This window comes from Lygodium microphyllum, chromosome 3, assembly GCF_053477565.2.
Source record: "Lygodium microphyllum isolate KBCC chromosome 3, Lygodium_microphyllum_v1.1.10, whole genome shotgun sequence".
Taxonomy (NCBI): Eukaryota; Viridiplantae; Streptophyta; class Polypodiopsida; order Schizaeales; family Lygodiaceae; genus Lygodium; species Lygodium microphyllum.
Window position 1 is genome coordinate 106,205,409 of NC_141137.1, and position 17,250 is coordinate 106,222,658.

Genomic DNA, 17,250 nt, shown 5'->3' on the forward strand with positions numbered 1-17,250 from the left:
GTCAGGGTTTTTCATTCACCGCTAAAAGAAAAACCGGCACTTCCATCTCTGGCACTTCATTAGATACCCTCACAGCACCCCAGATGGATAGATCTTGAAAATCCACCAGTTGGTCCTTGGGCAATCCTGGCTTCCTACACAACACATATGTATGCCTTAATTGCTGCTGGGTTTTTCATTCACTGTTGGGTTAGGGTATTTGACTAATATACATCAAACCCTAATCTGTGCACAGTGAACTCTGATGCATTCATAATTTTCAAAATTTTCTTGTGGCTAGTCATTTGTGGAGAGGCTAGGATCCTGTACAGGTGCTGCATTTTAGCTGGAGTGACTAATGTATCAACAAGCCACAATTAGTTCCTGTAAATGGGCCTGGTGCCAGTATCACTCCATCTGTGCAAGACTCAAGTGCATCATAGCCTTGTGCTATAATGTCCAGTGAGAGGATGCAATAGAGACCATGTTCTAGCTAGAGGATATTGAAGGCTTGAAGAAAATCTAAGAGGATGCTGAAGGCGACATGTAGTGCTTGCAGTTTAGCTTATATGGATTTCTAAACCAGACCAAACCAGACTCTGTGCACACCTTTGTATGCCAGACTCCTTTAGTGTGCTCCCAAGCATTCCTGAAGTGGGTATGACTTTATTCTGTTATACCGTGGATGTGGGGGTTGCCTATACAGCTGACAGAACCATAGTATCAAAGCTTGGGACCTTTATTTCACGAGTATCATGATTTCATTGTTTACTCACCATTGCCACAAGCTCTTAAAAGTGTTAGCTAGCCACCTTATTAAGGCATCTTGTTTCTGTAAGTTCTATTTTTATTGTTGCTTCTACATAATACTTGTATCTAGAAGATTTTGGTTGACTACAGGAAGATCATGTACTGCATAATGTCTTAAGAGCTTAGGCTTTCATTAGGTGTTGGTAATTTAAAGTGTTGAAGGGAAGATAAATTTATATCATTGTCTATCCTCTTGGATGCTGGCACGCTACTTTTGCAGAACTCATTTGTCCACAGTTTTCATATTCCAAGATGTTGTCTCATTGTGCATGCTAGAGCCTTTATATTATGTTTTTCCTAAATTTAGTGTACTTTCATCTATTACTGCAGGATGGAAACTTCATGGTTGGATGTCTAAAATTTCCATTTGTGAGTTCTTATAAACTCTTTGTCTAGTGGCAATGTAATATAAGGCATGAAAATGGATAAGTCTGCAATTATTGTTCATGTTATATGATGGTCATGGCAGTGATATTACAGTTTGTAAAAAATGCTCTGCATATATTATGCAAACTTAGATAAGGAAAACTACCAGCTTGGAGCATCTTCATATCATTGTGATCCAAATGCCCTTATTCTTAGGAACAAGGCAGGGAAGATGAGTATGTACATCTCATCCAAAGATTTGAGAAATCAAAGGGTGACATAATGTGTGGGATCTGCTTCCTAGGCAAACATTATTAGCATAATGTTTAGATCTCCACATCCCCACTCGTGAGACTTAGAGGAGTAGCCTTATTTTTGTTAAATATTCTTTTCATTACTAGGCAAAGTAGGTTAGGTTTAAACTGTTGAGCCTGAGAACTTGTCGGATGGAATTCCATAATTCAGAGACAGTCATTCTAGTCACTGAATGACAATGCAGAAGGGAAATAGAAATGTTACTATGATACTCATGACTATGCTGCTAGACTGCACGGTGCTTAGATTTGCATGGTTTGAATAATCTAAGTAAATAGAAATTTGCACAAGCATAAGCCATGGTTTGTTCCATTATTTTTTGGATACCATATGCATGCTTTCATACTTGGGCATTTCTAGTTTATAATAGATGGCTCTAAAGACAACATGCTTGTGACAAAATGGTTATGAGTTTGCTGCTGTGGATGGATGCACTGTCTCAACTTACTGACTTGGAGAGTGGCAACAACTGAGTCAATATTCATGGGTGACATGCATTTCTTTATGGAAAGTTTAACCTTTCCATAATTGGTTGATAAAATACCCATGGTGTATCTCTGGAAAAAGAAACTTGTGGTGTCACATATGTGATAATGTTGTAAGAATACCACGGAGAACTACAAGAGATGATTATCTGCCTTGAAAATACTCGTATACCCATGGGGGATCCCTACATGACTATTATAATCCCAGTTGTATGTTGGAAGATTCTTGAGGGCTCCTCTCCATCCCTCCACCTTGGGACTGTTCCATAAACAGAGTTTCTGTCTCCTCTAGCAATGTGTATCTAAAACACATAATTTGCATAGTCACAAGTGACGGTCATTTTTGGACTTACGGATTGCAAGGACAGTAGCTTCTTTCCATCCTACGTCCCATTCCATGTGACTATATAGTCACAAGTGACAGCAATTCCTCCCCGTGCCCTGTCCCATTTTGTGTCACTTGTGACTATGGTAATTGGAAATTTCCCATAGCCAAGCCACATGCCGATTGCCAGTGTCCTGTTTGCTATCAACCAAAAGAATTGTGTAATTTTCCTTGGCCTGAAGCTGTCATCTAATCTGCTCCAAAAGTCAGCCAAGAAGGTGATCCCCTATCTATGCCAATGCTAGGCAGGATTTGTCACTGCTATGATCTGACTTATTCTAGCTCTCCTCCCTAGCTTGGTAATATGTCTGAAAAAACTTGTCACAAGATCTATCATGAAATTGATGTTGGGTTTACACTCATGCCTATGCTCACAAAGGAGTGTCGGTGATCAGTAGGACATCGGGGCACATTTTACTCTCATTATGGAAGGTTCTTTCCCCAAACTTATTGTCTTCTTTCGTATGTGCTTATGTCACACACTTACGGGCACTTATTGTGTTTGGGTGTGAACACCCCCTACAACCCTAAGGTCTAAGGGTTGTACTTTGTACTTTCATATCGCACTCTTTCAGTCTATTGCATTGGGTGTCGTGCTTCACTTTCCACATTGTCTACTGCACTCTGAGCTGAGCTTCGATCCTCTCTCCATCCCACATTTGGTATCAAAGTTCAGTTCAGCTTTGCTCAGCCTCCAAGAGTTCTTACTCAGTCCAGCTCTGCCCCCTGTCGCCATTGCCCCCCAAGTTCACCACAGCAGCGCCCTGTCCAGCCCGCGGCTCCTACCAACTGTGCCACCCAGCGCCTCCTCCAGCTCGTCTGCAGCAGAAACGCTGCGCCCAGCGCCGCCTGTGAGCCAGCAACCTGCAGCCTGTACCAGTGCTAGCGCCAGCTGCCCCGCTAACTGCACTTGACTTCTGCCCCTGACCAGCGCAGCCCGTGTGTGCCCGACTGCCGCCTGCCTGCCTGTGTGCAGCGCCGCCCCTGCAGCCTCAATGCCTAGACCACCAGTCGGCCACTGCCCGCCACCAGCACAACTAGTTTCTGTGCCAGGTACAAAAATTTTCATGTAAAAATTACTTTTTTATTCCAGATTCATGTTTGGAAAAGGGGGACTTCTGCCTGGGCAGGTACATAACTCTGAGTATGTGTCTGGGACACAGTTGATGCAAATTTCTGGGCAAATTTATCAGAAATTTTGGGGCTTTTGAGTTTTTTGAAGACATTGGCACATGTACTACAGTCTCAGTCAGAGATAGGCTGTTTTGGACAATTTTGGGGAAATAAAATTTGGGTTTTTTGCTCATATAGTGTCGCTGAACACGGAATGCACCTTGGACTGCATGCATTACAGACAGTTTTGACAGAGTATACCTCAGTGTACTAATTGCAGCAAGCTATTTTTTTGCTGTAATTTTTGGAAATTTTGAGATTTCCAGGTTGGTCCAGCTTGGGCATTGCTCTTTTGCTTCTTTTGGCATTGATTATCATGGCAAATCAGGGAGGTGATGTCTTTACCTATGTATCTAAGGAGGACAGATTGGATGGTAACAACTACTGACTTTGGTCCTTTAAGATGAAAAATGTGCTTTTTGTTATGAAAAATCTTTGGGACTATGTCAATGGAGAAGAAGTTAGGCCCGGAGTTGTGGCTCCAGCTACTCCTCCTCAAAGAGGATGTGAACAATGGGCACCTTAGCCTATTCAACCTCCTCCATTTCAGCCACTTCCCCAAAGATCAGCAACTCAAAAAGAGTGGGATACACTGAATGCACAGGCTTTGTTGCTGATTGGATTGGCAGTTCAGCAGTCCATCATCCCCCACATTCATTTGGCAGCTTCTTCACAAGAAGCTTAGCTGACTTTGGAGCAGATGTTTGTTGGTAAGAATGAGACTTGCATCTCTTTCTTAAAGAAAGAGCTAGAGACATTGAAGATGGATGAGGGTGATTCTATGCAAGATCACTTGAACAAAATTCTGGACTTGTGTGAGCAACTTATGAATGTTGATGAGTACTATTCAAATGCACAATTGATATCTACTACATTGAACTCATTACCTTCTTTGTACTTGGCTTTCCACACTACCCTAAACCTCACAATGAGGATAGTCCCACAGCCTATTTCCTTTCTTCAGCTAGTCAATTTGCTTCTAGAGCAGGAGCACACAAGAAAAAATAGTGGTGTGGATATCATAGCCTTTGAGAAGGCTTTTATGGCAAGACAGAAGGACAAAAGGCAGCCAAGTAAAGAATGCTCCACAGAGCTTTGGGACTTCAGGCACCTCATTGAGAAGTAAAAAATAAGGGGGCACGCAAGCCAAAAAGGGCAAATGCCATTATTGCAAGAAGCTAGGCCACTACATCACTAAGTGTAGAAAGCGCATCGGCAAGGATAAGAAAAAGGAGTCAGAAATGTTTGTTTCTGATGCTCGTTTCACTGCTGTTGAGTCCGTGTCCTTTGTTGCAAACATGGAGTGTTGCTTTTACTCATGCAATTATGACAGTTGTTGGGCTGATCGAGCATTTAGCTCTATTGAGGATGCAGACACTTGGTTTTTTGACAGTGGTGCTTCTAGGCATATTACATCTCGCAGAGATTTATTTGCTTCTGTTGGTGGAGCTCTAGTTGGTAAATCTGTACAGTGTGCCAACAATGCATCATACCTTGTTAGAGGTATCGGGGAGATTGTGCTCACAGCCATTGATGGCTCTATTCTCTGCCTTCAAGATGCTTTGTTTGTGCCAAGTATAAAAAAGAATCTGCTCTCTATTTTTTCTTTGGCATGTTGTGAATTGCAAGTCACATTTGATGATGACAGATGCATGGTAAGAGACAAAGAACACATGACTTTGGTCTTGATAGGCACTTTATGTCATGGGTTATACGAGTTGGATGCTATTTTGGTTGATCAATCAGCGTACTTGGCATCCACTCTTACTCTTGCTATGATACAAGCAGAGTTATGGCATGCTAGGATGGGGCATGTGAACTTTGGTAGCTTGATGCTCTTATAGCGTACACAGATGCTAGATGGATTACCTCTTTTGGAGAGACCTCTTGAGCACTTGTGCGAAGGATGTATTTTGGGAAAAATACATCATTTTTTGTTTCCCCGTGATGTTGCCTTTAGAGCAACAACCAGGTTGCAGTTAGTGCATTTAGATGTTTGTGGGGCTATGTAGACAAACTCATTGGGAGGATGTTAATATTTTGTGACTTTTATTGATGACTTTACTCGATTTTGCTGGGTCTACTCTTTGGTCAAAAAGTTAGAAGTGTATGATGCATTCTTGGCTTTTGTGGCACTTGTTGAAAACCAATTTGGCGGTAAAATAAAGACTCTCCGTTTTGACCGAGGGGGGGAATATATGTTCTCTATGCGGAATTTTTTTTTGAAGCAGAAGGGCATTGTTCATCAGTTCACTACTGCTTATACTCCACAGTAGAATGGGTTTGCAGAGGGGAAGAATCGATCACTCATGGAGATGGCCAGATATATGCTAAAAGCAAATAGCTTGCCACACAGTTTTTGGATGGAAGTCATTATGTGTGCTTGCCATGTTTTGAACAAATGCCCCACCAAAGCAGAAAATTACACCTTATAAAGCTTGGAACAGCTGGAAACCTTTTGTTGGACACTTTCGTACCTTTGGGTGTCTTGCATATGCACACATTCCCCAGGTAGTTAGGAAAAAGTTGGATAACAATGCTGTCAAATGCATTTTTGTGGAATATAGTAGTGAGAGCAAAGGCTACAGACTCTATGATCCTGTCTCATAAAAAGGTGTTTGTCATCAGGGATGTACTATTTGATGAAAAATCAGAATTGCTGGTTTAGACACATATGAGGCTGCCCTTGATGTATATGAAGGGCTGCTGCCCATTACATTTGGTGATTTAGCTAGAGTTTTAGCAAGTGAACTTAATGTTCAGCCAACTGGTCCATTGGAAAATGCAGAAAATCAGCCATTGGCTGATCTGAATAGTCAGCAAAGTGCTGAAATTGAAATTCAGCAAGAGCTTATGCAGAGTCAGGAGGCAAGACAAATGTCTAGATGGTATTTACATACTATGTAAGTCATCTGGATGCACCCATGGCTGGTCGTACTAGAAGGCAAGCTCGTATTCATGATATTGCACATACCATGGAGTTTGTTATGGTAGCAAGCACACTTGATGATGAGGAGATTGAATGTTTTGAGGATGCACAACAAAGTGTGCATTGGATGGCAGCAATGCAAGCTGAATTGGATTCTATAACTAAGAATCAAACATGGGATTTAGTGTCTTTGCCCTTTTGGAAGAAAGCCATTGGAACAAAAGGGGTCTACAAACTAAAACGGAATGCGGATGGATCCATTGATAAATATAAAGCAAGGCTTGTAGCTAAAGGCTATGCATAGAAGAAAGGCATTGATTATGAGGAGACATTTTGTCCTACCTCCCAAATGACGTCCATCAGGTCTATGGTTGCTTTGGCTGCCCATTATGGATGGACTGTGTATCAATTGGATATTAAAACTGCATTCTTACATGGGGAACTTCATGGGGAAGTATATGTACAATAGCCCATTGGTTTTGTAGTTGAGACATTTTGTCCTACCTCCCAAATGACGTCCATCAGGTCTATGGTTGCTTTGGCTGCCCATTATGGATGGACTGTGTATCAATTGGATATTAAAACTGCATTCTTACATGGGGAACTTCATGGGGAAGTATATGTACAATAGTCCATTGGTTTTGTAGTTGAGGGATCCAAAAATAGAGGATAAAAATTTTGTTAAAAAATGTTTATTTGTAAGTTAAAAAAGGCTTTGTATGGTTTGAAACAAGCTCCTAGGGCTTGGTATGGGAAGATAGATGCCTTTTTGCTCAGCCAAGGGTTTATAAAGGGCTCATCTGAGTCTACCCTTTAGGTATGTAAAGAGGGGGGGATCCATGCTAATTATTTGTTTATATGTTAATGATCTTTTGCTTACAGGGACACATGCTGATCAGATTTCAGCTTCTAAACAAAATTTGCAGCGAACTTTTGAAATGTCAAACTTAGTGTCTTTGCATTATTACTTGGGCATTCAGTTCATACGTGATGCTAGAGGCATTGGTTTATCATAGTCAAGATACATTGGTAAGCTTTTTGAGAAGTTTGGCCTATAGGATTGGAAGCCAGTCTGTACATCAATGGAACTTGGACTAAAGTTGTCATTGAATGATGACAGTGATTTGTTTGATATACACACATATGCTCCAGCAGTTGGATGTCTTATTTACCTATGCAACACTAGGCGGGACATATAGTTTGTAGTTTCAACCCTGAGCAGATATATACATCAGCCACACATGTCACATTGGCAAGCTGTTAAGTGTGTCTTTCGTTACTTGTAGGGTACTAGATCTCTTGGATTGCTTTATGCCAATGGGGAACCATTGCAGTTACATGCTACATGCTTACTGTGATTTCTGATTGGGCTGGTGATTATGATTCACGTCACTCCTTTAGTTGTTTCTTTCTCTTCATCGCGGGTTCCCCTTCTCACTTATTTGCATCACCGAGACAAGTTTTTTAATGCGCCTATTGGTCAAGCTCCTATAGCCCCCAAGGATCCACAATCTCCCAATTATCAATAGCCATAGGAGAGTGTTTGCAAACCTCTAGCCTAGTTGGCTTTTGATGTTGCTGGTCAAGCCATCATGCCTTGGGGTCACAAGTATCCTCGCTCTACTTCCCACCTAACAAGCTCTCTATTATGTTCTCTGTCTCTATTGCTGCTTCTGTCTCAGCTCCTATCCTTGTCTCTGGCTCCGTCTCTGCGACCGCCATGTAATAGGGAGAACATTACATCCATGCTTTTATTTTGCTGTCAGAGGTGATTTCAGAAGTCAATTCGGGTTTAGACAGGAGATATTCTCCCATGGACAAAGTCTTTACTTCCTTCGGTAGTTGGCTTATAATGCCCACTGTGAGGGACTATGCCTTTGTTTGCTTGGGAAAGATCAATTTGATGGCCTCTTCATCTCTTGATGTACCATTTGTTACTTCATTGGAGGAGTCTGTCACGACTTCGGGGTGTTGAGAGAGTTCTTTGAAGATGGAGTACTAGAGACTTTGGTAGCAATGGCCCAAGCTCATGCGGCCAAATGCCATCAACATTCTTGATCCTTTTTGTTTGTCTAGTTCTAGGTGCATCTTGCACTCTCATCCTTCTGCACTTGTTGAATCTCTGTATTTGGTTCATATATGATGGTGTAGAGCCGCCTTGTACTTTGTGATGTTGTTATCTTGTACTCTTTTTCGTAATTAATTTATACCCATTACACACACATACACACACATAGAAGAGATGGCAACTTGTCAAGAGAGAGAGATGGCGGAGATGCAATAGGACTTTGCCTAGGGTTTTTGCATGTCGCTTGTGTATGGCCTTGTCAGCTGCTTGTCGCCTGTTCGTGCAGCCCACGCCTTGGGTCTCCACTCTAAAGCCCAGCTTCTATGCATCGACTGCACCCTTCATCCTGTCCGCCTAGCCTTTCCGTCTCCTGTTCTTGCAAGCCACGCTTGACCTCACTTTTCGGCTTGCCTCTTGCACTTGCTGTTGCACTCTAACCTGCTCTTCCTGTGTGCAATCGGAACAGGGTACCGTGGGTCCCTGCTTCTGTGCGTCCGCCTATAAGTAGACATAGAGAACGAGAGAGAGCGAGCGAGAGAGAATGACTTAATAGGTGAGATAGACAATAACTCTGTTCTTGTTTTTGCTCCTGCGTGCCTGCCATTTTGTGATGACCTAGTTTTGTGCCGCCCCTACGCATAGACAAGGAAAGCAGACTCGCCTCTGTACACACACACACACACACAGACACACACAAATGAAATGATATATTAACGGCTACAAAAGGCCAAAAGGACCTATGAGACCATGAGTTACAATCATGTGTATGATGGTACAACCGTTTGGGCAAAATATGTATGTAGCACAAAGAAAAATAAAAAAGGAAACTAACTATAGCTATGTGTAAAACATAGAGCTCTATCTAGTAACAATGAGCTGTAAATGGTACAGTCTCATGTGGGTATGGAGGACCTAGCTCTAGCCCGAGCAATAATCCCCTGTATCCGCCTATGAAGGTGTCGTCGGTGTCTGTGCCGAGGCCTAGGACGTTTGGATCGGCTAAGCTGAACGGCTCGATCAATTAGTACTCCTTATCTATGTGTGGATTGTAGCGGTGAAAAAGGCTCTCGTGTGGACTGTGGTTGTAACTGTATTGAAGTCTTCTGAGTCTCGTTTGCAAAGAAGTCTATGAGTTGCCTCTGTGAAGAGCCTCGATGTCCTAGGGTAGCTGTACTCCTGAGGCACATGTGACAAAGCCGTTGTATCTCAATAAGAAAGAGGCCAAGGCATCGCTGATCGGTAAAATCCATGACTCTGGATAGTGGTCCAAATCTGTCTTCTAAGAGACAGTGGAAACGACCATGGACCTCATAATAGTTGGGCAGCGGCAAATATAATGCTCCTCTGTCTCTGGCTCTAATTGGCATATTTGGCATATGCGCTCCTCTGGTGGGATGGATCTATATCTGCCAGTCTCAATCTCTAGCTGATGTGAGTAGGTTCGCAATTGGCCAATAGTACATTTGATCCCATGGGAAAGGTGGGCGTCCATGTATCTCGGGCGAACAATAAATTCATCATCTGTAGTATGAAGGAAATGCACACGGTAGAAAGCCATCTTTGTCCCTAGCTCCTGCCCTGGCATCAACCATGTCTGCCTGATATCCAACTGGGTAAGATCCATCCTGATGATCTTGCGGATCTCTAACTTGCTTAGATCAAGAGATGGTGCATCAAGGGAGTACTGGAAGGGGGGTAACTTGTCCATGCTAAAGCCATGCAACTCAAACTAGGCCGACATCTGTTCATACCAACATGAAGTATCACTCTCTTTGGCAAGCTGTTTGGAGGACTCAAGGGCCAACCGTGCATATTTGTGTCTGGGTAAGTCCCATAGGCTATGTATGCATGCGACCGATCGGGTGAGGGCCTCTACCACAATCGGTGTAACTGCTAGCTCAGCTCTGATGATCTCATGTGGCAATGAGGCCTTACATCTGATCATCCTGGATATCATGGATACTAGGGGTTTCTCCATCGACCTCCATCCGTCACAAGTGCGCCCTGATCTGCTACGGTGGTCAAGAGTAGCCCCCCATATCTGTACTCCATAAAGTAGTGTGGATGTGACCAGTGTATCAAAGAGCCATAGTTTGGTATGGGGTTCGTAGAATTGCACCTGTGAGGCACATCCTCTCCAAACCACCTAGTGTTGTGTATCCGCGACTAACTGCTGCCTCTCGCATGGAAAAGGTGGCCCTATGAATAAGACTCCTAGGTATGTATAAGAATCCACATACTCCAACTCCTTAGATCCGTATGTGAATTTAGGTGCTGATCTCTTGACCCACTGTGGTGTAGTATTAAATACCATCACCTTGGTTTTACCAAGGTTCACTGAAAGCCCACTGTCCAAAGTATAGGAGTGTGGTGCATCCAAGTGTCTCTGTAGACCCTCTGGAGAGTCAGCTATCAATACAATGCCATCTGCATAGAGTAGGAGAGGTATCCAAGTGCCAGCTAGTGGAGCTCCTCTATCTTCTTCCTGTGAAATGTAGTCAGCAATCCTATCAATGTACAGGCCAAATAATGTCGGAGAGAGGGGCATCCCTACTTCACTCCAATGGTGGAGTAGATAGGTGCCGAAAGGCCCTTAGGTGTTCGAACTCTACCCACAACTCTCTCATACAGTGCCAAAATACCCCAACTGAGCTCTTTCGGTACTCTCATGGTATGCAATCTATTTGTCAGCCTATCTCTCGGTACTATGTCAAAGGCTTTGCAGATGTCCACAAAGTAGCAGTAGGTCTGTCGGCCATGGGCCCTTTCCTTAATGATCGCTCTGAGTGTGAGGATGTGATCCAATGTGGAGAAGCCTCTCCTAAAGCCAGCTTGTCCCTGGGCTCTAAGACCCCACATCTCTGCCTACCTGCTTAACTCATACTCAAGGATGGAAGCATATAACTTAGCCACTCTATGCCCAACCATGATAGTCCGATAGTTACTGGGTAGAGTAGGGTCCCTTGACTTGAGGATAGGCACAATAGTGTTCGTGCTCCAGCTTTCTGGTAGGCCTTCACACATGGCTCTGTTAAACATGTAAGCTAGGAATCTGGCCACCAAATCTCTAGCATGGATCAAGTGCTCAGCTACTAATCCATCATGATCTTGTGCCTTTCCTCTGCTAAGTCTGTTAATGGCCTCTCGGACCCTACTTTCTGTAAAGAAAGTGGTGGTGTCTGGACAAGGCTCAAGTGGGTCAGGAAGAGGTGGCTGACCCTCCACAATATAAAGACTAGCTACATACTCCTCCCATACTGCGGTGGATGTAATAGGTGTGGTCGGGCAATGCTCTCTGAAAAGCCTCCAAGCATCTCTAGAGTCCTTGCTCAAGAATAACTAATATAGGTCTTGCTCCAGCTAGGCCAAGAATGTTCTATTTTTCCACCGTGTGAGGCGTCTAAAGAGTATCTGTGCCCAGTGCTCTCTCTCTCTGTAGTTGTGCTCTGGTCTCAGGGCACTCATCATCATACCAACTGTTCCGAGGTGTCACCCCGGTGAAGGCTTTTTGTGTGGGTCGTGAGTGTGGAAAGGCTACACTTGCAACGATGTGTAGGGCCTCACTGAACTGCCGAGTCAGCTCTTGTAATGGAACGTCGGGTTTTGCATCATGTAACAATCTAAGGATCTCCGTCTCATAGGTATCCTTTGTCTCTGTAGAAAAGAGGTATCTCGGGTGCCGGTGAGCTGCATGATGGGCTTGCGTGTTAGTGAATTGGAGGTCGATGGTGAATGATAGGTAGGCATGATCCACTGCAACTCCGAGAAGGCGTGGGGATACTGAGAGGTCCCGGATGTGAGATATTAGCATCGGTGGGGCAAGAACATAGTCTACTATGCTGGCACCATGTCGGTGAGGATAACATGTGAAGGCGCCGGATAGGGGGTATCTAGCCAGGCCACTAAGAATGGCCAACCTGTGTGCTGTGCCCATCTCCACAAGGTATCTCCCATATTTAGTGACTTCCCCCATATCCTGAGATGTCCTCTCCAACTGTAGCTCTGACACATCCTGCTCCTGTAGCATATCCTTAGATGCATCAAAGAAAGACACCTGATGGGAGGCTGTCCTGGCATTAAAGTCTCCTAGTAAGATAACCTCTCCCTCCTTCGAGAACTCCCAAATATCCTCATCCAAAGCCACATATAGTGATTGCCCCTTGGGTGGGGCGTATCGGGACGTCATAGGGGGAAAATAGCATATGGCAACATACAAAGTGTGTTGCTCACCACGCACTCTCACCCACATGTATATGCCCTGCTCATCTCTACGGACTACGTGGATCGTTTGCTGTAGCTCCTCCCTAAATAACACTACCACTTCTTGCGACCCGTGATTACTGTGGTCTGTGCGTGTCTCCTTCCTGCAAGCTGACTCCCACCTATAGCCTGTCACCCGTGGAAGTGTAGTATGTGGTCCTTGATGTGTCTTTGAGTAGAACACTATATCTCTCCCTCTGAATGTCTCCTCAAAAGCTCACCGGTCCCTTAATTTTTGCCATGCACTCCCTCATGTGGGCTAGTTGGGTTGGTGTGAGATCGTCACCCAAAAACACACCGGTCCCCTTCAATGTACGGCGTTGAGCTAGGAAGTCTCTCCTAGCCTCCATGGTGGGGAAGCAGAGAATGAGTGCACGCTCTTTTGAGCTCTCCCTTTCTCTACTTTTCTTGCCCACTCTCCAAGTGGAGACATGCGTGTCTTTCTTGATATTCATTAACGTGTATAGCACCTCGGTGTCCTCATCCACTTTTTCATGCATCTTCAGCCCTGTCACCCGAACATGGAGTGCTATCATTTTCCTTTTTTGTTCCTCCTCCAATGTGTCATTGATTATGGTTGTTGTAGGTGTGTGTGCTAGGTGTTTCCCCTTCTTTGCAATTTGAATCCATTGTTCCGCCTCCTCTACTTGCTACTGGGTTTTCTTGAGCATCTCTGCCCAAGAAACAGCCTCCTTCGTCGTCTCCTCCTTTTTTGGGAGTTGTTATACTTCCTCTTTGATGCGGGTGAGCTCCTCGGTCATGCTAGGTTGAATTTCTCCTTCCTCTAGCTTGGGGCTGAGCTGAATGTCAGTCAATAGCTGCCTAAGTGATTGAATCTCCCCATCTTGGGCTTCTATCTTTAATTCCAGCTTTTTAATCTTATCGTTCAGCTGCCTGTTCACTATGCTCAGTCCGTTTTCATACTCCTTGACTTTGTTGATGGCATTGGTAATCATTTGCTCTATCTAGACCTTCTCCATTTTGGGGGCGAACTCCGTCTTGTTGTGTCAGGCACAAGTTGATTACGACATATTGCTCCACTGGTGTGAACACAATTGAGGGCCTTCGAATATAATTCCATCGCCCTTCTTGTTTGGCCCTTCCTGGAGTGGTGTGATCTCTGCCCTTTTCCTGGAGTGACGTGATCGACTGACGGGCAGTGGCAGCAGACGAGAGAGTGCATAGGACGGGGCAGCGACGGGAGAACGGATGGAGAGAAGAACGAACGGATGATCAAACGGGAGAACGGAGGGAGAGAGAGCGGGTATAAGGGACGGGGTAGCGACGGGAGAATGAACGGGGAGAATGGGAGAATGGACAGGAGAGAACGAATGGGGAGAGAGAACGAACGAACAGACGGGAGGGAGAGAGAGAGAGAGAGAGAGAGAGAGAGAGAGAGAGAGAGAGAGAGAGAGAGAGAGAGAGAGAGAGAGAGAGAGAGAGAGAGAGAGAGAGAGAGAGAGAGAGAGAGATTGCCAGAGAGAATGGTCGTGGAGGAGCGATGGCAACTTTGCTCGTGACGGGACGTTTCCTGCTGACGCGATCTTCCCTGCACCTCCTGCTCGTCTAGGGCAGCGCCTCGACCCAGGTGTGAGAGAGAGAGAGAGAGAGCGAGAGCGAGAGCACGTGCGCTTGCTTCGGACGCCCTTTGCATTGCCCTGCGCGCCGCCCTGCCCTGTCGCCCGTCGCTACCCCCTGCGCGCCCTTCGTCGCCCCCTGCCCCGTCGTCCTTCGTCGCCGCCTGCCCTGTCGCCCGTTGCTACCCCTTGCGTGTCCTTTGTCGCCCCCTGCCCCGTCGTCCTTCGTCGCCTGCGTGACGTCCTTGACCTACGTGCGTGCTGCGCTGCCCTGCCCTGCGATTTCTTCGCCGCCCTGCCCTGCGTGCCGCCTGGCCCCTTCCCCCAGGGCAACGCAGGCTTGATTGGACCCTGCGTGAAGCTGGGGACCAGCAATCCGACCCTGCGCAGGATCGACCTCACCTAACCTAGCTCGCCCTCTGCCAGGACGTTCCGTCGCCCCCTGCCTGCTGCCCGCCCTGAGCCACCAAGGGCCAGCAGCCAGTCACCCCCAGGTTGCCACACAGAGCGCGCGACAGCGTGAGTCAGTAACGGGAACGAGCCCGTCTCTGCCTGCGAAGAGGTAGAACGGCCGGTGCTGTCTTGCTTCCCGTGAGATTTTCGTTCAGCCTCTAACTGGTATACGCAGCAATACACCATGGCCGGTTTGGACTTGGATTTTATAGACCAAACGGTGGCAGCGCTTGGTCCGGACTCTGATACCGAGGAACCTGATGATATGGTTCCGTGCAATGAAGAGACGCCCACTGCTCCTGACTTTCAGCCTGCAGGCAAACGCACCAAGCACACTCCGGAGGCGTCAATGGATCCTCAGGATCGTTCTTATGCGCAGGTTGCTTCGGACTCTGCAGACTCTCAGGATGTTGACTGGGAGCATTTGCCAGAGTTTGCAAACACTTTGCTTGGTGATTATGTTCAACATAATCAGGAAGCCTTTTCTGAATTTGCACCGGAAGATGTTTTGGAAGGCACTGTTGACCCCAAATCTGTCTTGCGCTCCTTTTCAGTATTCTATGATCGCGCGGTGATACTCTTCTTTACTGGTAGAATCCCCCAGATTTCCCGTATTCGCCAGTGGCTGCACAGCGTGCTACAAGGGGAATGTGTTGAAGAGATTTTTGTGGGTCCCCGCGGGTTTTTTGAGGTGTTGTTAAAATCTGAGACGCACCGTGTTGCTCTTCTGTCTAAACTGCCTCTGTTTCTTGATCGCCGTTTGGTCCATGTAGTACCATGGCGCCCAATGGCAGATTTTCAGCGCCTGCTACAACGGGAGTGCCCTGTATGGGTTGAAGTGGAAAATTGCCCGGCTGTTTATTGGCCGCTGTTGAAGGAAGCCATGGCTGCTGTGGGCACGGTTCTGGTCCCTCCAAGTTTAAGGGCAGTGAATTGTAATCGCTTATGTATGTTATGGGACACTACCAAGAAAAGGCCCGCGTGGTTACGTCTCAATTGCTCTGGTATGCATTCCTTACACTTTCGTTTGAAATGGGGCACTTTTGCAGGACACTTCTTTTCCTGTGGCAAATTAGGACACTTCATGGCCGAATGCCCAGAACAGCAACACCCTTCAGATGCGGGGCATGTAGCACTCCCCATGGAAGATATGGTATGTGATGTCCCATCGCAGGATGCTATTCATCCACCCAAAGCTCTGGATAAAGGTAAACAACAGGTTTCGGTTTTAGCCTCCCATGGCACCGACTGGGTTGAAGTACGCGCAAAAAAAGATAACAGGGCGATTGCTGGTATGGAGAATTCTGTGCCTTGTACGCCACAAGATTCCATGCGTACTTATATGCGCAGGAAAGAAATGTTGCCGTCAGAGCACTCTCCTCCTGCGATGGCTTCCTCTGCCCCCCGTCCTCAGCCCCCTTGGAGAGTGTATTCGGATCGTCCAAAGGGTCCACCAGCTAAGCTGACTTTTGATGCCTGAGGCAATGTCATTACCCCCTGGGATCGTCGTTATCCCCGCTCCATTCCCAGGCCAGCAGATATGCCGTCGACCTCCAAATCTGGTCCGCAGAACTCTTTTGCCGTGTTGGCTGATTTCTTGGATGAGGGAGTCCTGGATATTCTCGCGGACAAGGTCAAAGCAAGGCAAGCCGTGCCTCGTACCTGATTTTCTTTTACAACAACCATGAAAGTAGCCACTTGGAATGTGTGAGGAATCTGTTCTCGCCATAAGCAACATGTCATGTGGACTGTATTGCATGAGAATCAGTGGGATGTCTTGTGTGCTGTTGAACGCAAGAGTCACGGTGAAGCTGAAAAAGTTGTAGACTGTCATGGCTTTCGTCTGTTCTATGCAGGGACACAGGCCATGCGTTATTCTGGTGTGCTTATGATTGTACACGAAAAATATCAACCTCTTCTTATTAAAAATGATGTGCATGGGCGCTTTGTGGTGATTGAAATTTTACTAGATGGAGAAATCTTATGGTTACTTGGTCTCTATGCACCGAATGATCCTTTATCGCGCCGGGAGCTTTGGCATACTTTGCAGACTTCTTTGTCACTTGGCAGACGGGGCCTCTTCATGGGCGATTTCAATATGTGTGTTGATTCTTCGCAGTCCACCTCGAAGCATTCAGTGATGGACGCGCCGGAAAGCCATAGGTGGCATGAGTTGGCTCTTGCTGTTCTTAAGCAAGATCTCTGGTCCTGGTTGAACCCCTCTTCTACAGGGTTTACTTTCCATTCCGCTCAGTATGCAACAACTTGGTCGCGGCTGGACCGCATATACATCATGCAAAATTATGATTTCCTCCCTGAGATGCTTGAAATGAAAGTCTTGCAGCAATATGCATTGTCGGACCATTTTCCTCTGCAGCTTGAGATGCTCGCACACCCCATTGCACCTTTCAAGCGATTCCTGGACTGGCTCCCTTTGCGCTTTAACTCCT

General features: G+C 45.8%; 2 protein-coding genes across 4 annotated transcripts in view; one reads left to right on the top strand and one right to left on the bottom strand.

The window, feature by feature from the left end:
• The window catches only part of TOP3A (topoisomerase 3alpha), a 155,990-nt gene that overhangs the window by 83,175 nt on the left and 55,565 nt on the right, over window positions 1–17,250 (top strand). For all 3 annotated transcript variants that reach the window (XR_015690256.1, XR_015690260.1, XM_087674498.1), the window contains one exon: window positions 1,120–1,158. Coding sequence is in view for 1 of the 3 variants with exons in the window: in XM_087674498.1 (XP_087530624.1) it covers window positions 1,120–1,158 (39 nt within the window). In the remaining 2 variants the exon portion in view is untranslated. The remainder of the gene's footprint in view (window positions 1–1,119; window positions 1,159–17,250) is intronic.
• LOC148038713 (uncharacterized) lies at window positions 11,911–12,759 on the bottom strand. The gene has a single exon (XM_087675567.1). The coding sequence runs from the start codon at window positions 12,757–12,759 to the stop codon at window positions 11,911–11,913; it is 849 nt and encodes a 282-aa protein (XP_087531693.1).

Bases quoted from the DNA above. Each gene is read 5' to 3' on its own strand.
- LOC148038713 (XM_087675567.1), bottom strand. From the start codon at position 12,759: ATGTGGGTGAGAGTGCGTGGTGAGCAACACACTTTGTATGTTGCCATA.